Source organism: Gracilinanus agilis, chromosome 1 (genome assembly GCF_016433145.1).
Source record: "Gracilinanus agilis isolate LMUSP501 chromosome 1, AgileGrace, whole genome shotgun sequence".
NCBI classification, from domain to species: domain Eukaryota; kingdom Metazoa; phylum Chordata; class Mammalia; order Didelphimorphia; family Didelphidae; genus Gracilinanus; species Gracilinanus agilis.
Genome location: NC_058130.1, coordinates 695953118 through 695977278, shown reverse-complemented (window position 1 = coordinate 695977278; position 24161 = coordinate 695953118). Strand labels below are relative to the sequence as shown.

Genomic DNA, 24161 nt, shown 5'->3' with positions numbered 1-24161 from the left:
GGGCAAAGATCAATGAACTGGGCATGCTAATTAAAAAACTAGAAAGGGAACAAATTAAAAATCCCCAACTAAAGACCAAATTAGAGATTATAAAAATTGAAGTAAAAGAACTATTGAATTAATAAATAAGACTAGAAGCCGGTACTTTGAAAAAACAAACAAAATTGACAAAGTACTGGTCAATCTAATTTAAAAAAGGAAAGAAGAAAACCAAATTGACAGTATCAAAGATGAAAAGGGACACCTCACCTCTAATGAAGAGGAAATCAAGGCAATCATTAAAAACTATTTTGCCCAATTATATGGCAATAAGTATAGCAACCTAGGTGAGATGGATGAATATTTACAAAAACATAAATTGCTTAGATTAACAGTAGAAGAAATAGAATACTTAAATAATTCCATATCAGAAAAAGAAATTGAACAAGCCATCAAAGAACTCCCTAAGAAAAAATCCCCAGGACCAGATGGATTCACAAATGAATTCTATCAAACCTTCAAAGAACAACTAATTCCAATACTATACAAACTATTTGACATAATAAGCAAAGAAGGAGTTCTACCAAACTCCTTTTATGATACAAATATGGTACTGATTCCAAAGCCAGGCAGACCAAAAACAGAAAGAAAACTACAGACCAATCTCCTTAATGAACATAGATGCAAAAATCTTATAAAATACTAGCAAAAAGACTCCAGCAAGTGATCAAGAGGGTTATTCATCATGATCAGGTGGGATTTATACCAGGAATGCAAGGATGGTTCAACATCGGGAAAACCATTCACATAATTGACCATATCAATAAGCAGACCAACAAAAACTACATGATTATTTCAGTAGATGCTGAAAAAACTTTTGACAAAATACAACATCCATTCCTATTGAAAAAACTAGAAAGTATAGGAATAGAAGGACCTTTCCTAAAAATAATAAATAGTATATTTCTAAAACCATTAACAAGCATCATATGCAATGGGGATAAATTAGATGCCTTCCCAATATGATCAGGCGTGAAAAAGGATGCCCACTATCATCTCTATTATTTAACATTGTACTAGAAACACTAGCAGTAGCAATTAGAGAAGAAAAAGAAATTGAGGGTATTAAAATAGGCAATGAGCAGACTAAGCTATCACTCTTTGCAGATGATATGATGGCCTACTTAAAAAATCCTAGAGAATCAACTAAAAAGCTAGTAGAAATAATCAACAACTTTAGCAATGTTGCAGGACACAAAATAAATGCACATAAATCATCAGCATTTCTATATATTTCCAACACATCACAGCAGCAAGACTTAGAAAGAGAAACACCATTTAAAATCACCCTAGACAATATAAAATACTTAGGAATCTATCTACCAAAACAAACAGAGGAATTATATGAACACAACTACAAAACACTTTCCAAACAATTAAAACTAGATCTAAACAATTGGAAAAACACTGACTGCTCATGGGTAGAATGAGCTAACATAATAAAAATGACCATTCTACCCAAATTAATTTACCTATTTAGTGCTATACCTATCCAACTACCAAAAAACTTTTTTACTGAATTAGAAAAAAACTATAACAAAATTCATTTGGAAGAACAAAAGATCAAGAATATCAAGGGAAATAATGAAAAAAACCATGAAGGAAGGTAGCCTAGCAGTACCAGATATTAAACTATACTATAAAGCAGCAGTCATCAAAACAATATGGTACTGGCGAAGAGACAAAAGGGAGGATCAGTGGAATAGACTTGGGGTAAGTGATGTCAGCAAGACAGTGTATGATAAACCCAAAGAGCCCAACTTTTGGGACAAAAATCCACTATTTGACAAAAACTGCTGGGAAAATTGGAAAACAATATGGGAGAGATTAGGTTTAGATCAACATCTCACACCCTACACCAAGATAAATTCAGAATGGGTGAATGACATGAATATAAAGAAGAAAACTATAAGAAAATTAGGTGAACACAGAATAGTATACCTGTCAGATCTATGGGAAAGGGAAAAAATTTAAAACCAAGCAAGAGTGAGAGAAAATTAAAAAATGTAAAATAAATAATTTTGATTATATTAAATTAAAATTTTTTTGTGCAAACAAAAACAATACAGTCAAAACCAGAAGGGAAACAACAAACTGGGAAAAAAATCTTTATAACAAAAAACTCCGACAGAGGTCTTATTACTCAAATATACAAGGAGCTAAATCATTTGTATAAAAAATCAAGCCATTCCCCAATTGATAAATGGGCAAGGGACATGAATAGGCAATTTTCAGATAAAGAAATCAAAACTATCAATAAGCACATGAAAAAGTGTTCTAAATCTCTAATTATTAGAGAAATGCAAATCAAAACAATTCTGAGGTACCACCTCATACCTAGCAGATTGGCTAAAATGATAGAAGGGGAAAGTAATGAATGTTGGAGGGGATGTAGCAAAATTGGACATTAATGCATTGCTGGTGGAGTTGTGAACTGATCCAACCATTCTGGATGGCAATTTGGAACTATGCCCAAAGAGCTGTAAAGGACTGCCTGCCCTTCATTCCAGCCATAGCATTGCTGGATTTGTACCCCAATGGGCAAGTGACTTTTAACCCCATTGTCTAGCCTTAAGTACTCTTCTGCCTTAGAATCGCTACTTAGTATTTATTGATTATTTATTGAAGAGGGTTTTTTTTAAGTCTTTCCTTTTTCAACTTAGAAATCTATATAGTCAATCTTCTTCATAAACTTCAATCAAAACAACATACTGCAATAAACTAGATGCAGAAGCAAATACAAGCATCCAAATCAATTAGTTCAATTATAAAGATTTGCAAAAGTATGTTTTTTAAAATGCCAGTTTTCTCATGAACATTTTTTTGTTTTTGAAAATAGTTTTTTCATAAAATATCTCTATTAGTATGAAATGCTAAACATGGACTTGGTGCTATTTTAAATTAATAAACATTTTGAAAATATCAGTTTTAATTTTTTTCTTTTTTTTTAAATCCTTATCTTCCGTCTAAGAATTAATCCTGGGTATTGGTTCTAAGGTGGAAGAGTGGTAAGGGCTAGGCAATTGGGGTTAAGTGACTTGCCCAGGGTCAAGTCTGAGAAGTGTAGGAGGCCACATTTGAACCACGGACCTCTCATCTCTGGGCCTGGCTCTAAATTCACTAAGCCATTCAGCTTCCCCCTTTAACTTCTAATAGAGTAAATTTCAAAAGATATATCCATGACGAATAGCAATGTAATGATACAGGACAATCCTGAGGGACTTATGAGAAAGAATGCTATTTAAATCAAGAGAGAGAACTATGGGAGTAGAAAATCAGAAGAAAAACATATGATTTATCCTTTGTTTATATGAGAATATGGTTTGGGTTTGGGTTTTTAAAAGATTACTCTATTACAAAAATGAATAATATGGAAATAGATATTGAGTGATAATGCACGTATAACCCAGTAGAATTGATTGTTGGCTCTGGAAGGGGGAGGGAAAAGGGGAGGGAAAGAACATGAATCATGTAACCTTGGGAAACTACTTAAAAAGAAAGAATTAATTTTCAAAAATAAAAATAAATAAAATAGATATAGCCATGAACTCATTGGAGCCAGATTATACTGACTCTTAAGATTCAGTTTCAGGGTAAATCTTTACAGTTCAGAAATCAGCAAACTATACATCATGATATATTCTTGATTGTTTAGATTTCAGAAAGTGATGAGGAAAATGTTAATAATGTAGATTAAATTTAAAAGAATGTCCTGAAATATACTTTGAATGTCTTCACATGTATAATTGATAACATCTTGCTTATCTTCTCAATAGATAGGGGAGGAGATGGAAGAAAGGAGAGAATTTAGAAGTCAAAATTTTGAAAAATGAATATTAATTGGTTGATTTTATAAAAGACCAAAAAAGTGTCATATATATATAAATTTTTCACCAGAAAACCAGTTGTTACCAGCACACTCCTGGATATAATTCACATAAACAAAAATGTCGGGGGACCTCAATCATTTTTATGAGAATCAAAGGGTCCTAAATAATTTGAGTGTAAAAGAGTAATTAGACAAAACATTTTGAGAACCACATCTCTAATCAACTCTCTAAGACTGTAAGTTTCAGAAAAATGGTAGACTTGCATTGGCAGAGATGGTTCTACCCTTAGAATTGTCAGTATTGATGATATCATAGGTTTCATCCCTATATTTTCCTGTCCACCTCCATACAGATACATTTAAAACTTAAGCCAAGCTAAGCAATTTAGAGCTTAGGAAGCAGTATGGTTCAGGAGAAAGGACTGACCTTGCAGTCAGAAGAATAAATATGCATCAGCTCAAGTATTCTCCTTGCTACCTAACTTGTGACCTTGGACAAAACAATATACAGTACCTTCTCAGCCTCAGTTTCCCCATAGATAAGATAAGGAGGATACTACTTACTCCAATGCTTTATTATGTTGGGGAGGGGACCCTAAATCTTTGAAAGCTAAGCCAGCAAAGCATGAACTCTAGCTGTTCTTATCAAGTGTAAAGTGTTCCCAGACAAGCCTAAATTCAGAAAGGACCGCTGCCAGGTTGGCTGCAAAGTAATGAGTTCTTCAATCAAAGAAATTCTTAGAGGTTATTCACTTAAGTCATAAAAGGGTTAAAATTTGCTTTGTGGAGATAGTACCCATGCCAACAGAATCATATCAACTGTTTAAGCATAACATGTATTACCTAACTCACAGAGGAATATGATTTGTAAGCCACAAAGGTTTGCAAGCATGTAAACAGAAATGTCTAAAATATAAATGATATATAAATACATAAATTGTAAAAACATAAATGAGAACTGTGGAGAACTTGTGAGCAACAAAATGACAAGATCAGCTATGTATTAAGAAATTTTTGTACATGTAGGAACTCAATGAATAAAGTTCATTAAATTTATTTGTAGAATTAAAGGTTAATGAAACCACAGTCTAAGAGATGGAACAGACCTTAGAGTCAACAATTCCAACCTACATGTGAAAACAAAAATACCCTCTATAACAGCCCTAACTAGTTAAGTGGTTATTCATTTACCATTTGCTTGAAAACCTATTCACTATTGGATAGTTTTAATAGCAGAAGAAAAATGATCAAATTAAAGTCTTGGGATCTGATTTCAAATCATGACTCTTCTATTTATTTCCTTTGTGATCTTAGGCAAGTCATCTAATTTCTCTGTGCCTCAATTCCCTCATCTAGAAAATGAAGCAGTTGGCCATTAAACCTAGGAGATCTCTTCCAACTTTAATTTTCCAACTATGATCTCAATTATTGGGAAGTTTTTCTGTAAATCAAGTCTTAAATCTGTGCCTCTGCAACTTCTACATATTGCTTCCTAGTTCTTCTTACTGGTGTCAAGTAGAACAAATCTAATATTTCTTCCATAAGACTTTCTCTCCTTGATCTAGAAGAGAGCTATCGGGACTCTCTGCCAAACCCCTTCTATCAATCCTGAATGCATGATCTCAAAACCCTTCTCAAACATGGTAGCCCTTCAATTTATCCATTCTTTTTCTAAAAGATAGTACCCAGAAGTGAACATGATGATCTAGATGTAGTCTAAGATGGAATATAGTGGCACTCTCACTTTCTCTTCTGTGGATACCACCTCTTACTGAAGCCCTTCCTCAAAGTAGCACCATATAGCACTGTTTACTCACACTGAGTTTGTACTTCACTAACTCTTGCTGTTTGACCATTTCCCCCTACTCATATGTGTGTAGATGATTTTGATACGTGTGCCATCTTTGTCTTCATCCAAGTCACCAATGGAAAATGGAACAGCCCATAGCCAAGGAAAGCCCTGGGCCATTCCACTAAGATTTTCCTCCATGTTGATATTAATTACTCTTTGGAGTAAGGCACTCAACCATTCCACAGCCCATCTAACTTTACCATGATCTAGGTGACATCTCTGAATCTTGCCCCCAAGGAGAGCATAAGAAACTTTGTCAAGTATAGCAGCAATACATAGAATGGAATAGAGAGGTAAGGACACCTACTAAGAAGCTAATGAATTATCTAAAAGAGAAGTGATAAGGGCTTCTTGTAGGTAGAAATGAGAACTAAAGGGAAAAAGAATTATAAAAAAAAAGATATTGCAAAAATGGAATTGACAGTACTTGACATTTCACTGTCAGGGAGTACAAGGGAGATGAAAAAGGCAAGTTTGCCATTGTTTCAAACATATATAATTGGGAGCCTGATAGCAATATTGATGGTTTAGAACAGTGATTCCCAAAGTGGGTGCTACCGCCCTCTGGTGGGTGCTGCAGGGATCCAGGAGACGGTGATGGCCACAGGTGCATTTATCTTTCCTATTATTATGGGGAAAACCAGGGGTGTTAACTTAAATATTAAATGTGGGTTCAGTGGGGTAGATAGGAGACAGGAAGGGACAATGGGTAAGACTGTACAAGCCAGGGAACCAGGTTTAACTATAAGGGGAATGACCATTGACAGGAATGGCAGTTAAGCCTGACTGTCACCCTGCCCCACCCAGCCTGAAATAGCTTCAGATTATTACATATACACAATGAGGACTTTAAAGTACTAAAAACACACAGGGAAACAGTTTTATTATAATATGAGAGGATTGGAAAGGGAGTTAGGTGAAGCTATGACTAACTACCCAGGACTGGAGTCAAAAGGGGTAAGTTCCTTAGCCAACCTGGCTTCTGCCAGGTTTTGACAGCTTGGCTAAGGACCTGAGGAAGAGGGCTTGAATTTGGGGTCTCACAACTGTTCCAGAGATGTGATCAGTATACCAGGAGCCAACTCCTCCACAGCTAATGATCCAAAGTAACCATGTAGGGAGAGATGTCTGCCAGCTGTCCACCAGATCACAGGCCACTTCCCCACACAGAGTTGACTTGCATGATTGAGGTCTTCTGCCTTTTCAACCTTCACTACTTTCCAAGATCCCAGGGAATCAGGGTACAACTCCACTTCCTCTGAGGTCTCCCAGGGTCAGTGACAGTTTGTCCCAACCACCATGGAGTCCGTCTCAGAGAGAGAGGTCCACTTCCTGCTTCCCCATTCCATTTGGAATTCTCCAGCCCTTCCTGTTATGTCTCCTAAATAATAACTAAGTAATCCTCCTCACAACACTATTAATTGCTATTAAAATTTAAAAAAATTAATTTCCAGGGGGCTAAGATTTTTTCTGGAAAGGGGGTGGTAGGCCAAAAAAATTTGGGAACCACTGGTTTAGAAGGAAAGAGGAGGTCAGTATCCCTAATATGGGCATCTGCCTCTGATTAAATACCTCCAGCATCAAAGAGCTCAGACCTTTAAAAGGCAGCCTCTTCTACTATTGAATAGCTCTAATTATAAACAATTCTTCCTTGTGTGACTCATGGCCAGTGCTTCAAGCTCTGTATTTATAATGACAAAGTTCAGTCTTGGGGGTGCTCACCTCCCACTCAAAATTTTATTTCTTTGGCTTGTTTTGACCCCACTTAGAGTTTCCTCTGAGAAATTTCAGTGTATAGTTCCTGAATAAAGGTGGCCAGAGAAGTGGGTAAAAACATCTCTACCTCTCATGCAAACATTCAAGATAACAATGCATACCAAGCACAGGACAGCTTTTATTTCACCACATAGAAAATACAGACAATATCTAAAAGTCTCACAGGAGCTAATACATCATCATCAGTACAATTCTTCTATTTCTCCAGTGAGTCCCATTTTCTCCCTAGGGATCTCTACAATTCTCTGAACTCAGCATCACCTTATGATTTAGATTCTCTTTGTGAGGGAAATGATTCAAGGTGGCCAAAAAGGCATCCTCCTGGTATCAGTAAATCAATAAACATTTATTAAGTATCTACTATGTTCTAGGCACTGTGCTAAGCACTGGGGATACAAAAGAAGCAAAAGTTAGTCCTTGCCCTCAAAAAGCTTATAATCTAATGGCATTCCATTGAGGTCCTTTATCACCGTGGGAAACCATAGAGGCCCCAAAAAGATGTTTTTGTTATGTCTCCTAAATAATGTCTCCTAAATAAAAAATAAAAATAAATGTTAGCATTCATCATGGAGGACTAGAATGCTAAAATAGGATATCAAAAGACAACTGGAATAACAAGCAAGTTTGGCCTTGAAGTACAAACTGAAGCAAGGCTGAAACAAATAGAATTTTGTCAAAATAACTCAACGGTCATAGCAAACTCTCTTTTTCAATAACCCAAAAGGCAACATGGATATCACCAATCATCATATAGAAATTAGATTGATTATATACTTTGCAGCCAAAGGTGGGGAAGATCTATATAGTCAGTAAAAAACACGACTCGGATCATGAGCTTCTTATTGAAAAATTCAGATTTAAATTGAAGAAAGTAGGGAATACCAACATACCAACAAACCATACAAGTATGACCTAAATAACATCCCCTATGAATATGAAGTGAAAGTGATGAATAAATTTAAGAGATTATATCTGGTAGATAGAATGCTTAAAGACCTATAGATAGAGGTTTGAAATACTGTACAGGAGGCAACAAAAAAGTCATAAAGAAAAAGAAAAGCAAGAAAACAAAATGGTTGTCTATTGAGGCTTTACAAACAGTTGAAAAAAGAAGGAAAGGGAAAGAATGTAGAGTGGCAAGAAGAAATAAGGTTTTCTTTTTAACATGAGCAATTCAAAGAAAAAGATGAAAACAACAGAATAGGAAAGACAAGAGATCTTTTCAAGAAATTAGAGATATCAAGGGAATGTTTCAGGAAAATACAGGTATTATAAAAAACAAAAATGGTAGGGACTTAACAGAAGCATAAAAGCCTAGGGAAAAGTGACAAGAATACCCAGAAGAATTATATAGGAAAGATTTTAACATCACAGATAACCAACACTATGTGGTTACTGATCTAGGGCCAGACATCCTGAATAATGAAGTCAAGTGGGCCTTGGGAAGCACTGCTAACAATAAGGCTAATGAGGTTAATGGAATTTCAGCTGTGCTATTTGAAATCCTAAAAGATGATGCTATTAAAAATGCTACACTCAATATGCCAGTAAATTTGAAAAACTCAACAGAGGCCAGTGGGTTGGAAAAGATCAGTTTATGTCTCAATCTAAAGAAAGATGATGAAGAAGAAAGTTCAAATTACTGAAAAATTGTGCTCATTTCACATGTCAGTAAGGTTACATTTAAGATTCTGCAAGCCAGGCTCCAGCAGCATGAAAAATGACAATTACCAGAAGACTAGGCTGGTTTTCAAAGGGGTAGAGGAACTAGAAACCAAATTGCCAACATTCACTGGATTATGGAGAAAATAAAGGAGTTTCAGAAAAAAATTTATTTATATTTCATTAACCACACTAAATCCTTTGTATGGATCACAACAAAATATGGCAAGCTCTCAAAAAGATAGGAGTACCAGATGATCTTATTAGTTTCTTGAGAAATCTGCAATGGGTACAAGAAGCAACATTTAGAAATGAACAGAAAACAACTGATTGGTTTAAGATTGAAAAAGGAGCATGATAAGGCTGTATACTATCATCTATTTAACATATGAAGCATATACCACACAGAAAGCCAGCCCGGGAGAATCAAAAGCTGGAACTAAGGAGAAATATCAACAATCTCAGATATGCAGATGATACCACTCTGATGGCTGAAAAAGTGAAGAATTAAGAAGTCTCTTGAAAAGGGTGAAAGAGGAGAATATAAAAGTTGACTTGAAGATTAATGTTAAAAAAAACCACACTCAGATCTTGGCAATTCATCCCATAACTTCCTGGCAAATGGAGAATAAATGGAAGGAGTGTCAGATTTTATATTCTCAGGCTCAAAGACCATTCCAAATAGTAACTGAAGCCATGAAATTAAAAGATGCTTGTTCCTTGGAAAGAAAGCTTTGGTAAATCTGGACAGCATTCTAAAAAGCAGAGACATCAGCTTACCCCAAAAGGTCCATATAGTCAAAGCTTTGGTTTTTCTAGTAGCAATGTATGACTGTGAGAGTTGGACAATAAAAGAAGCTGAGCATAGCAGAACTGACACTCCAAATTGTGGTGCTAGAGAAGACTTCTGAGAATATTTTTGACAGGAAGGAGATCAAATCAGTCAACATTTAAGGAAATTAATTCAGACTCTTCCTTGGAAGGTCCAATACAGAAGATGAAGCTTAAATACTTTGGTCACATAATGAGAAGACAGGACTCACTGGAAAGGAACAATGCTGGAAAAGATTGAAGGCAAAAGGAGAATAGGATGTTAGAGGATGAGATGGACAGATAGTGTCATAAAAGCAATGAACATGAGCCTAGATAGACTTCAAGAGACAGTAGAGGATACAGGGGCCTGGTATCCTATGGTCCACGGAGTCACAAAGAGTCAACACAACTGAACAACAAAAAGAACTGGTCTTTTATTCCCTAGCATTGTGGCCCATTTCCCTGCTGCTCTTCTACTTTGGGGAGGGGGGTCACATATATAGTCACCTTCTCTCCAAAAAATGAGTCCTGCCTAGGAACTTCCCCTTCTCCTCTTAGGGATCTGTGTGACTGAATTCTCTAGTAACTAGATACTGCCCAGGAAATCTCCATAACTTTATCCACAAGGTTGGGTCCCAGAATTCACCAAGAATTCAACACTTTTCAGGAATTTTATCTTCTCTATTCAGAAAGCTGGGGCTCTGGAATTTTTACTACTCAGGTCACAGATTACAATTATAATGTTCAAGGTAGCAAGTTGGCATAGTAGATAAGAATGCTGGACTTGGACTCAGGAAGTCCTGAATTTAAATCTTGCTTCAAATACTTACTGAGTGACCTTAGGCAATTTTCTTAGCTTTTTCAGGTCAATTTCCTTTTCTGTAAAAGGGAGATAATAATAGGGCCAAACACAGGGTGGTTGTTAGGAACAAATAAATATTTATGCAAAATTTCTGCAAACCACAAAGCACTAAAATGTCAGACATTATTATTCCTAGTTCTCCCCTCAGACTCTTACCAGTTGTATGTCACTTAACTATTTGCCTCAGTTTCCTTCTCTGTAAAATGAGCTAGAGAAAGAAATGGCAAAATGCTCCATACCTTTGCCAAGAAAACCCCAAATGGGGTCACAAAAAGTTAGACACAATTAAAAACGTCTGAACCAAATTCCCCTCTGGAGCTAAGAACAAATCTAATTCCTCTTCCAAAAGAGTCAGCAAATAAAAGTAGGGCTATCTTACACCCAAGTTTTCCCTACTCCAGGCTAAGTAAATGAACAAAATATTTATTATTTACTATGTGTAAAGTATTGGGCTACTAAGTACTAGGAATACAAATTGCAAAGTAAGAAACTATTCCTGTTCACATTCTAATAAGGAAGACATCAAATATGGAAGGATTCAGCTTTAAGTCAGATGGAAAAGTCTCATTATCCTAAAGATAGAGGGGCAAAATAAATGGTCAGACTCTTCTTTAGTAATATTCCCAATGAGAAAATGATATCAGTTTCTGATGGAGAACCATTTGATAGTACCAAGAACTTTGGTGGCAAGAATTTTCTTCTGAGTCTTCAACAGCTGTGCTGTAGCACCTATAGGCACAGTTACCAGGCTGCTAGCACCTCCAATTGTTTCACAGGATGATGGGTAAAGGTGATGGTCTGGAAGCACTATTCTTCCCAAAGTTCTTGGGTTCAGAAGTCCTGGGCTGTCTCCACCAGGGTCTAAAGGGAGATGATGGACAAAATGGTGGTGGTCTGACTTGCCTGAAACATTAGGACAGTGATTCCCAAAGTGGGCGCCACCGCCCCTTGGTGAGTGCTGCAGCGATCCAGGGGACCGATGATGGCCACACTTTTTTTGTATTACATTCTTTTCTGAGTTCAATAGTTTCATAATTTCCAGGGGATGCTAAGTAATATATTTTTCTGGAAAGGGGGCGGTAGGCCAAAAAACTTTGGGAACCACTGCATTAGGATGTCTAATCCCCTCAAAAACTCTTTATACAGTTGTTTCCCATTCTTACTATTCTGTTCCCCCTCCAAAATTCTAGTTTGTCAACATCCACCCCCTAAAGTGAGGTTCTTAGGCATGAACAGGGTACTCTAGGTACAGTTAAAACAGGACCATTGCCCTGGCCACTATATTTCTGACCTCATCATCATATACAAATGTTCAACTTTCTTGATCTTGATCAATAATTCTGAAATTACACTCCCACCATATCCTATCCTTTTATCATTCTCTATATGTGAATCTTAATCCCAATCTTCACCCTCAATGTGACCTCCAATCCCCCCATTCTTCAGTATTCTCTCAGACATCATCCTTGTTCTGGATTCACTCTTCTCCCTTCCCCTTTCCAATCCTAACATTCTCCTCTATCCTTGATCACCTGATCCTCTTGTCCTAGCACCTCTAGACCTTGCTAAATTCTCATTCCCAAATCATCCCTATTATTTGTCCTCTCTGCTCATTCTCACATGTTTCTGAAGGTGCTGGAGGAAGTTCATTCAGACCTGCAGACCAGGTCCATTACAAATTTGTATTACTTTGTCTTACTTGGCCAAACCTTCTATTAAATGATTCTCAATGCTAATTTGGACTCTTTATTTAAATATAGTTGGTTTCCTTTGTAGTCCTATATATTTTGTTTAAAAATTATTCTGAAGAGGTGCATAGATTTCACCAGACTGCTAAAGGGTTAAGGTTAGAAAGTGATGGAAGGATTACGATCAAAATCAAAATGAGTTCCAATCTGTCTCTTCTTCAAAAGATAATACGTTACCTTTATAATAATGACACAATTGAGCAAACATATTCAATTGATTCACTGAGCATTGTTTAAATGAAAAATATATGCCTCAAGTTATCTTTAAGTAATGCTTATGAATTTGTACCTTTAATCTCATCTATACTTGTTAACTCTCTATCCCTTTATAGGGTTAAAAAAATTGGAATTGGGGTCTAAAATCCTAGATTGCTGTCCCAACTCACCACTCATTAGTCACAGGACCTTATATTATGGTAGTACAAGAATACAGGTTTAGAATTGGAGGGGACCGTAGAGACCATCAAGTTCAAGCTTCTCATTTTACAGATGAGGAAATTTAAGTACAAAGGTGAAATACTGCCCAGAATCACATAACTAGTAAGTGTCAGGATTCAAACTTAGGTCTTCCTGATTTCAAGTCCAGCACTCTATTTACTATTTCCCATAGAGGCCTTGGGCAAGTCACTTTACTCAGATTTTTTCCATCAAATGTGATGAGAATTATTTTCTCATAAATATTCTCAAATATAATGAGAATCATTTTCACTACTGATCAAAATTGCAGCAAGAAGCAAATAACATCCTTGATATAAAGTATTTTTATAAGTGTAAAGTGTCACATAAAAATGAAATATCACTATTATTACCATCATTATCATCATCCCAATGGATAGCACATAGGACAGTGAGTCAATCAGGGGTATAATAAGTGTAGTATAGAGAGAGGGGATCATATAGTTTTTTCAAGCTTTGTCTGAGTTCTAAAGCAGTTAGGGGTTTGGAATCTTGAGGAAAAGTACAGTTGGTTTGGGTCGCCCATGGAGGGAGGTTGTCTGACCAGCGGAGCTGCCTCCTTGCCTATCTGTACAATTGAAATTTAGCCTGGCTTTGAAATATTTATTTAAGAAACTGTTATTTTGGATAAACCCTTTATGTCTTCCTTCCCAATATTATTTCCTACCTTCTCTCCCTTACCTTATATGTCTGTGGAGTTAATAAGGAGAGTAATTAGAGAGGAGTTCAAATCTGTGAAGGGTTAATTATAATTAACAATATTAGATATAAAGAAACTAGTCAGTCATCATTTATTCCCTTTAGATATCAAGAGCACGTTGTAAGCTTGAGTTAAAGGCAGGTCCTTACTCAGACTCCATCTCTGCCTCCCTTCCCCCACCTGAGGTTCCTGAGACAACTGTTAGGGCTTCCTTTGATCCACTTTCCTGACACATCAACCTTTAAAGATAATAAACCCTTTTGTGTTTTAACAAACTTATTAGTATAATTGATCAGTTAGTTATTAAGAGAGGGAAGAAGAGGGAAAGAACTAACATACTCTGGGCTTGAAGGGAAGCCGGGGTATCCATCTTGGAGGAAGGTGTAACTTCAAAACAAGTCTCTTCCTATGAAATTAACTAAGCCTGTTGTTAATTTCAGTTTAGTCTATTTCCCTCAGCCTGTGTTTAAGTCTGAGTCCTGGTCTATAAGCCCTGCTGTATTTGCCTGTTAGATTAATTCTCTCTCTCCCTGAAGATCTTATTCCTTCAGTGTTAAACTCCTGACTTCAGCCCTACTATATCCTGAACCTCCTTATTCCAGCCTACCTGTAGCCTAGATTTACTATCTTAATAAATCCCTGATAACCTCCTTTCAAAATTCCCTTGTACCACACACCTTTCCTCAAATTATCCCCATTACATTCGTGGTCAAAGAAAATCAATGCAGCTTACCAAGAGCCAGATGGGTATAACAATAACAGTTCACATTTATATTTCATGTTTTCGCTTATAAAAAAAAAACTGCCCTAAAACCTTAGTGCCCCAGGCCCCTTTCCCTATTAACATGGGCTACACTCATCTCCAGGTCCCTCAAGTTCACAGTCTAGGAGTCGTCACTACCTCTAACCACTCCTCCATCCTCCTCCCCCATATCCAATCCTTTGCCAAGATCTGCTCATTTCCCCTTTGCAACATCTTTTGGATACGTTCTCTTCTCTCCTCTGGCAGTGCCAAGCTAGTCTAGAAGAAGCCCTCATCACTTCATGCCTGCATTATGGCAACAGACTGCTGGTGGGTCTGCCTGCTCCGATCCATTCTCTATCCATTGCCACTAAGGTGATTCTCCTAAAACACAAATCTGATCATGGCACTTCCACATTCAGTAAACTCCAGTGGCTTCTGATTGCCTCCAAGAATAAATACAAAACGCTCTGCTTGGCATTCAAAGGCTTTCATACACTATCCCTCTCCTACCTTCCCTGGCTTCTTATCGCTCACTATCTACCATGTACTCTTTGACCTAACAAAGATCATCTTCTGCAATGCTCTCCCTCCTCCCGTCTAACTTCGGACCTCCTTAGCTTCCTTTAAGCCCCAAATAGCATCCTACTGTCTATAGGAAGTCTTCTCAGACTCCTCTTAATTCTTGTACCTTTTCTCTTTTAATTATTTCCTATTTATCATTGCATAGAGCTTGCTTTGTAAATGTTGGTTTAGGCTCTGTTCCCCTCAGAAGACTGCAGGCTCCTTAAAGGCAGTGGCTTGACTTCTGCCCCTTTCTGTATACCCAGCACCTAGCACAGTGCCTGGTACAGAGTTGTTGTTGTTCAGCTATTTTCTGTGGTGTCTGACCTTTCATGATCTCATTTGAGGTTTTCTTGGCAAAGATCTGGAGTGATTTTCCATTTCATTCTCCATTTTACAGATGAGGAAACTGAGGCAAACAGGGTTTAGTGACTTCCCCAGGGTTACACTGTTAGTGTCTTGAAGGCAGATTTGAAATCAGGAATCTGAGTCTTCAGGCTGCTACTCTAACCACGGAGTGACTCAGGTATTTAATAAAAGTATATACACACATACACATGAGTGCACATGTATAAGTATATATTTAAAATCTCAATAATAATAAAAATAAATAAAAACAATAATGGCTAGCATTGAATAGATCTTTAAAAGTTTAGGGTGGGGTGAGCAATAGACAGAGAGAGAGACAAGCCAGGAGATGGGGAGATTCTGGGTTCATATCTGGCTTCAGACACTTCCTGGCTATGTGGCCCTGGGCAAGTCACTTAACCCCTATTGCCTAGCCTTTACTGATCTTCTGCCTTGAAACAAATACACAGTATTGATTCTAAGATGGAAAGTGAGGGTTAAAAAAAGTTTTAAGTAAGTTTATCAATGGGCAGCTAGGTGGCTCAGCGTCTAGAGACCAGGGCTAGAGCTCTGGGTTGAAATCTGGTCTCAGACACTTCCTAGCTGTGTGACCCAAGGACAAATCATTTATGAGTCTTCCTGTCTCCAGGCTCACTTAATCATCTAGCTGCCTCCAAAGGCACACACCTAAAATAACAATGAAAGGTTGCACCAGACTTGGGAAGTTATTTTTGGGTCCTGTGGGTTTCAGTTCTACACTGGCATCAGGATGGAAGCCTTGCCCAAGATGCTACAGAGAATAATAAGCCATCCCACCCAAACAAATAGAAATGATTTAGGCATCCTGATTAATAGTGCCATAAAAACAAAACCAAATGAAATGTTTCATCAACAATGGCATTTATGGGGACTTTAAAATCAAGAGGTTGCCCATCCACTGCCCTTTCTCCTACTGCCTGGCTATTTCTGCTCCCCTTTTCCCCCACGTAACGATGCAGGAAAAAGACTAAAAGTGGCTTTTCTACTTCGGTTGGCAGCCCTTTCTATCGAATGGGTAGAGGGTTTCACAGTAAGTTTCAGTTCCTTAAATATACCACTTAACAATACTTCAAAAGGATACATTCTATTCTCTGGAAATAATACTTCAATCCACGGCAGATCATAATATTATGAGTTAGACAAGTTATAACCAGCCAAAAAAGCAAAAACGTTATAACCAGTGAGAGGTACAGTCATTGAAACCAGGTCATTTCCTATTCCAAAACAAAGACATGGGAGAGATGCCATTTCGGCATGCTTAAGGAAGTGAGACAACACAAAGCTGGAGGGGTGAGGGGGGAAGAGTAGAGGAAGGGAAGTATTTCTATTCTGGGAAAAATGAAAGAAACAAGAAAGAGGGCAGGAGACTGCTTTTCCACTAAGATTATTAGACATAAATAAATTGATCCATTAAGATGAAGACACTAATTTCTTCTTTTCTTTTTTTTTTAAACCCTTACCTTCCATCTTAGAATCAATCCTGTGTATTGATTCCAAGGCAGAAGAGGGGTCAGGGCTAGGCAATGGGGGTTAAGTGACTTGCCCAGGGTCACACACTGGGAACTGTCTGAGGATGGACTTGAACTCAGGACCTCCCATCTCTAGACCTAGTTCTCTACCACTGAACAACTTAGCTGCCCCAGAAGACACTCATTTCAAATATTTTAATTTCTATTAGAAACACAAGATAGTATGATGGAAATTGGGCTGTACTTAGAACCAGGAGATCTGACTTGGAACCCCAGTCCTGATTTGTTTTAGGATTATAACCTCGGTAGTCTGCATCCAATAGAATGAGTGCTTTTCATCCTATGGGGGACAATAGGGACAATAATATTTGCCCTATTCACCTCAATGGGTTGTTGTGAAGAAAGAAGGAAGCTGTGCTAAGCAATTTACAGACATTATTTCATTAGATGCTCATGACAACCCTGGAAGTGTAATTAACTACACCTATTTTATAGTTAAGGAAAAGAGGCAGCCAGAGGTCTGCCTTACTCAGAGCCACTCTGTTAGGAAGTGTCTGAGGCTGGATTTGAACTTTTATCTTCTTGATTCCAGGCTTATGACTCCATCTACTATGATCCCTCACTGTAAAATGCCATAAAAATGAGGGTTATTTTCCTACAGACATTAGACTAAAAGCACTTTGAGAGGAGACTGTCTTTTGACTTTCTTTGAATCCTGAGTGCTCAGCTCAGTGCCAGACACATAGTAGATACCTAATAAATGCTTAACAGGGGTAGCTTCTCTTCCCAGCTGTGTGACCCTGGGCAAGTCACTTAACCCCCCACTGCCTAGCCCTTAATACTCTTCCGCCTTGGAACCAATACTTAGTAGTGATTCTAAAACAGAAGGTAAGGGCTTAAAAATAAATAAATGAATGAATAGCTTAATGACTATGGCCTTCATTTTCCACTAACAATCACCTTTTAAAAATGCAGAAATACAATCACTTACAGATGATAAAATTCAAGTATAAATTGAATGACAAGCATAATAATTCAGTAGCAGAGCTTCTACTGAACATAAATTATTACACTAAAAATACTGCTACTATTCCCATATCACTCACCCCACCAAAGAAAAATGGTAATATAGCCAGCTTTGTGAATGGCGTTAGCAAGAAGAGAACAAGTGAATAATAATATTCATATAATTCATATGATATTCAAAAATATAAGAATAAGGTGAAGATCAAGTAGAATTAGAAGAAATTCAAATGGAAATCAAAATGATCGAGAACTATGAGAATTAATGGAGAAAGGGAGGAAAGGAAGCAGTAGAGAATTAGAGAAATGCACAGCAGAATGGGCATATTGATGTTTTCTCAGCAGTAACAAGACATGCTGGAGTCAGAGAAAAGAGGTGGGATATCACAGGTGAGAAAATGGGCTCACTGTACTCCCCAAAGCTATGGACACTAGGATTAGGAGTCCTAGATATTAGATCCAACTCTCCAAAAGGAATTGATTATGGGACAATATATCAATATTTGCTTTGACAAGAATTCCTCTCAGATGATAATCTCTCTAAGCATTAAGGAATTCTGAGACATGAGTGACTTTTCCAAAATCCCACAGAGTACAAGTAGGTCCCTATTAGTGTGACTAATGAATCTCGTGATGTGGCTACATGTATTTGAATTCACATTAGTTGAAATAATAATAAGAAAAAGAAGAAGAACTAACATTTATATTGGGCCTCAGTGAATAGAGCACCAGCCCTGGTATCAAAGACCTTAGTTCAAATACGGTCTCAAATACTTTCTAGCTGTGTGATCCTGGGTAAATCACTTAATTCTATTTGCCTCAGTTTCCTCATCTGTAAAATGAGCTGGAGAGGGCAAACCATTCCAATATCTCTGCTATGAAAACCCAAAACAGGGTCATGAGGTGGAAACGCTTAAAGAGCATATAGCACCTATGAGGAAGATTTTTACAAATATGATTTCATTCTATCCTCAAGAACCCTGGGAAGTAGGAGCTATAGTTATCCCCATTTTACGACAAGGACACTGAGGTAAATGGAGGTTAGGTGATTTGCTCAGGGTCATGTAGCTAGTAAGTGGCTGAACTCAGGTCTTCCTGATTGCAAGCACAGTGATCCAGCCACTTTATCACCTAACTATAAAATGTAAATTTTATAAGATCTGGTCTTTGATTTCAGCCCAATGGAAATATGCGATGTAAATTTAAATGAAGCAGCCACTTCAAGGATTCTTATTATTTGCACAGAGAAGGACCTAGCTAGAATCACTGAGTTCATATGTAGGCTTTGTCCCAGTAACCTTAGGAAAGATCATTTTAACTTTGGTGTGCCTCAGCTTCCTCATCAGTAAAATAAATTTGAACTTGAATTAGAAGACCTCTTAGAAGTCCCTTTTAGGACTACTTAAAATCAACTGAATATCTAAGCAAGATTCTGTGCCCTACTATCAGGATAGAATAAAGCAAAGTATTCAATCTGATCCTAATGAGCTTATAATTTAATTAGGGGATGATGACATACACACATAAGATAATAATAATGACAACAATGGATTTTATATGGTGCTTTGAAGTTTGAAAAGTGGCTTACATAGTTATCTCTGGGTAAACCTTGGCTAGGGACCACAGCTATTATCACTATGCCCATTTTGCTGATGAGGTAACTTGAGGCTCAAAAGAAGTTAAGAAAGTGTAATACACTAGTAAGTGTGAGAGGTAGGATTTGAACTCAGGTTTTCTTTAATCTAAGTCTCATTCTTTATCTTTTTAATTTTTATCTTCTATCTCTCATTCTTTATCTTTTTATCAGTCAGTCATTTTTTTTTTAGTTGTGTCTTACTTTATGACCCCATTTGGAATTTTCTTGGCAAAGATACGGAAATAGTTTGCCATTTCCTTCTCCAGCTCATTGAAATTGAGGCAAACAGGGATAAGTGACTTGCCCAGGGTCACACAGTGTCTGAGGTTGGATTTGAACTCATGAGGATAAGTCTTCCTAACTGCAGTCCCAATACTCAATCCAGTATGCCATCTCTACTGCCCTTCTCGGCATGATCTTGATACAAAGCAGTAAAGGATAATATGCAGGTCTCACAGAAATGTTTCCAGGAAGAAAATGTGTCAATAGATGTAAATGAATTTAGGAAGTGGCAGGGATAAATGCAAGTGATTGCTATCTGGAGGGCAAGGGTGGGGTGAGGCAGGGATGGGTATAAAACCTGTGATTTCAACAGCATAGGGAGCTCCCGAAGAGAAGTTTCCTCTCTCAATGCTGTGACACTTTCTTTGTAATTAGCAGAGGCGACTAGGGAAACTGAGGGGTTAAGTGATTTGCTCTCAGTCACTCAGCCAGCATACATCAAAGCTGAAACTTGAACCCAGAAGTCCCTGCCTCTGAGGGTTCCCTAACCACCCTCCACCACCCCCACCTCCCCAGGTAATGTTATATTATGTCGATTTAGTCAACTAAATTTAAAGTTTTCTTGGAGTGGTTTGCCATTTCCTTCTCCAGCTCATTTCATTGATGAGGAAACTGAGACAAACAGGGGTAAGTGATTTGCCCAGGAATTCAAAACCAAGTGTCTGAGGTCAGATTTGAGCTCAGTTCTTCCTGACTCCAATTCCAGTACTCTATCCACTAAGGTAACTAGCTACCTCCTAGGTCAGTGATGGGCAAACTTTTTAAAGAGGGGGCCAAAGGAAAGGAAATGCTCATCGGTCAATCTGTTTCTAAGGCAACTCTTTCAAAGTTTCATTGTATTGTATCCTACTCATTCTATTTGTCAGATTAGGAATAATGTCTTATGCCCAGATAGAACATTTCAGGGGGCCCCATCTGGCCCAAGGGCCATAGTTTGCCCATCACTGTCCTAGGTATATATTGTGTAAATGGAATTAGCTCGATCCCATTAATAGTCAAAAAATCTACCCATCCTAGGCGTGCTAATGATGTAATCCTAATCTCCCTTAGTGGGGAGGGGAGACGAGTTACCCACACGTGACAATAAGTAACAAATCAAGAATAAGGGACTGCCTTTTGGGCAGTCCAAATCAATGTAGAAACTGCCATTTGTCCATTTGAATTAGAGGTGGACCACAGGAAGTGATGAAAGACACTATCTCTTTAAGTAAGTTAGTGAACTTCCTGTGGGGGCAGTTGCCCTCTCAAACTGGGAGCAGAAGCATCTCCTGAGACCACAGAGAACTTACACTCTATATTGTCACGTGGGTAAGTTAGGCTGACTTCCTTGGCCTAGCTGGGCCAATTCTAAACTCTGCCTATCTGGCTGTTGGCCTTGTGGCTTACAGCTTCATTTATTTAGCCTTTTAACCTTCTCCCTTTCTCTTTATTCCTACTTTTTACCTACCAGATTGTAAATAAACTCCTCAACCCGATGCTGACTTGGGTCTGATTTAATTACGGAATCAACCTGAATTGTTGATTCCTGGCGGCCACACATTTTAATATATATCTATAAATACTTAAATTTTCTATATAGAAGTTGGTTGACTTGCCCAAGGTCACACAGCTGGTACCTGAGGATGAATTTCAACTCAGGTCCTCTTGACTCCAAGCCCAGCACTCTTAACTACTGTGACATCCAGATTGTTATATCTTATGCATTATTATTAAAGTTCAGGGGACAAGCTGACAAAATTGGTGCAGGTGATTCCAACTGTCTAAGACAGGTCCCTGTGGAGGAACTGTCAATAGAGAAAGGTAAAGAAAAAAATTGAGAGAACATGATCATTTGTTGATAGCATCGCAGAAAGCTAGGAAGGAACTTTGGCAATTCTCTCACCCAATACTGTCATTTTGCAGATAAGGAAGCCCAAGGCCTCAGTGGTCAAGTATCTTGCCAAAGTTTCCCAAGTTCCTAGTGTCAGGGCCAGGAAGAAAGCTCCTGGTTCCTGGCTCCTTCCATTTGATTAGAGCCCCTCATTCTTGTGGGAAATGAAGTCTCAGAATGTAAAGTCTTTAAAGCTAATCCACCTCGTCCCACCCAGGCATCCAGCAGGTGAGGAAAATTGCACAGTTGCCCCAATCTTCTTGTCACTTTTCCAGGTCCTCTCATACTAAAGCAACCTCAGAATTAATTTCTGAGCATCGATCCTACCCTCTCCATCCTTCACATGCTTCTTACATGTTTCCCAATCTCCATAGATAACCACGCCATTTACACACTCCATCCTCCATGGTTCTTTCTTGTTGTATAACTGCAGCTGGCAAAGACTAAGGGAAGACCTCAGCTAGGGGTTCAATGACTAATGCAGGCATGGAGTCTCTGAGAACAGACACAAGGAAAGGACCAAGAAGGGTCTGAATTCAACATATATCTATTGAGCATATGTAGGTTTTTCTTTTTTTTTTTTTTTAAACCCTCACCTTCCATTTTAGAATCAATAATGTGTATTGGTTCCAAGGCAGAAGAGGAGTAAGAGGAAGGCAATGGGAGTTAAGGGACTTGCCCAGGGTCACACAGCTAGGAAGTATCTGAGGCCAGATTTGAACCTAGGACCTCCTATCTCTATGTTTAGTTCTCCACCCATTGAGCCACCCAGCTGCCCCCCATATAGGTATTTGAGACATAGCATTGCATATTGGATGGAGAGTTGGCTTCATGGACAGGAAGGGCTGGATTCATGTCACATCTCTAATCTATACTGGAAGTGTGACAAGTCCCCAGTCCTCTCAGGGGACCACCCAGGCAACTCTCAAAAACAAAAACGAAATTAAAAAACTACTTGCAAAAGTGTGCCAATATGCTTTGGTGAAGGAAGTTCCACAACCCCAGTTTCCCAGCCCTGATGAAATCACTGGTTTAGTACAAACAAACATGCAAACAAAAACCCATTAAAAAAATTAGTAACTTGAGGCAATTCAAAGAAAGGTCAGGCACACTCCTGAAGGAAGTGCCAGGGGTGGGGACAATGGGGGATGGAGGGGAGGGATAAGAATCTTCCTGGCTGGGGTTAAGAGATCAATACAGGTGACTCTGAAGACAAGGCAGAAGGCCAGGGGGAGGAGGGAATGCTTTAGGGAAGCGGGGTGCCCTACACAGAATTTCAGCAGCTAGGAAGACCGAGGCTCTCTGGGAGAGAGAGAGTGAACCACGAAGAACACACTCACCAAGTCGGGTGGCCCAGAGCATCCCTACGATGTCCACCGCCTAAGAAGGGAGTCAGGGACTGTCTGAGCTGAGATCATCTGAGAGATGATCTTTCTAGACTAAGACATCCTGGCTGGGTTCGAAGTCAGTGCGCTACCTAGTAGGGTTTTTACAATGGGAAAATAAACAACTCCTGGGACAAGGAAGGAAGAAGAGGTAGGGAAGGCACCAGGGGAGCTTAGGGGGATGGGGTGGGAGAAGAAAGGTATCCGATTTGAGGCAGGCTGGGGTGGGGCGGACGAGATGAGCATCCGGAAAAACCTGGGGGAGGAAAAGTTGTAGCACACACACACACACACACACACGTAGAGAAACAAGTTTGGCACCGAAAGTCCCAGACGGCAGTTAAGAGCAGTGGGTTTTCTGCTCTTACTCTCTGTATGACATGGTCTTCTGCCCTAACTCGCAGCGTGACCTTGGGACAGTCACTTAGAGTAACCACTCTGGACTTTTCTAGAGATCGCCTCTTGGGGCCTCAGCCTCCCCCGCTGTAAAATGGGTCAAGGTGTGTGCTAAGGGAGGTATGGGCTGCGCCGGGACCCCAACTCCATTCCATCCCCATGCTGGTCTCCGCTCACCTGCTCCAGGTCGTGGAGGCTCTCCCGGTGGGCTCCCAGAAGCGCGCACAGCTCCAGCAGCCCCGGGGGCAGCAACAAGTGCGGCTGCACCGAGCCTGGCTCCGCCATAGCTCCCCAGGCCGGCCGGTGGGGAGTAGGAGCAGGAGGAAAGCCAGCGGCCACGATCCAGACAAGCCCGTGCCCGCGCCCAGCTGGACCAGGATGCGCGAGCCCGAGGGAGGGGGCGGGACCGGAGGAGGAGGAAGGAGGTAGAGAAGGGAGGGGGAGGAGACGGAGAGGCGCGCATGCGCCCGAGCACCCGCCGGACTCCCGCGGCCCTCAGACCCTAGAGAGGAAAAGCGAAGGACACTAGTGCGTGTCTGCACATGCGCACGGACCTTCTGTGGCTCGTCTTCAGCCCCGCCTTTTCCCCTTACCTGAGGACTAAGGATTTGGTCTGGAAGGACCCTTAAAGGCTGTCTTAGTCTCGCCCCCTCCTATCATTTTGTAGATG

At 39.1% G+C, this 24161-nt stretch overlaps 1 protein-coding gene across 1 annotated transcript in view; it reads right to left on the bottom strand.

The window, feature by feature from the left end:
- The window catches only part of DENND3 (DENN domain containing 3), a 128279-nt gene extending 104503 nt beyond the window's left edge, over positions 1-23776 (bottom strand). Inside the window, exon 1 of the mRNA XM_044669300.1 lies at positions 23669-23776. Within this exon, the coding sequence (XP_044525235.1) occupies positions 23669-23776 (108 nt within the window). The remainder of the gene's footprint in view (positions 1-23668) is intronic.
- Between the last annotated feature and the right edge of the window lie 385 nt (positions 23777-24161).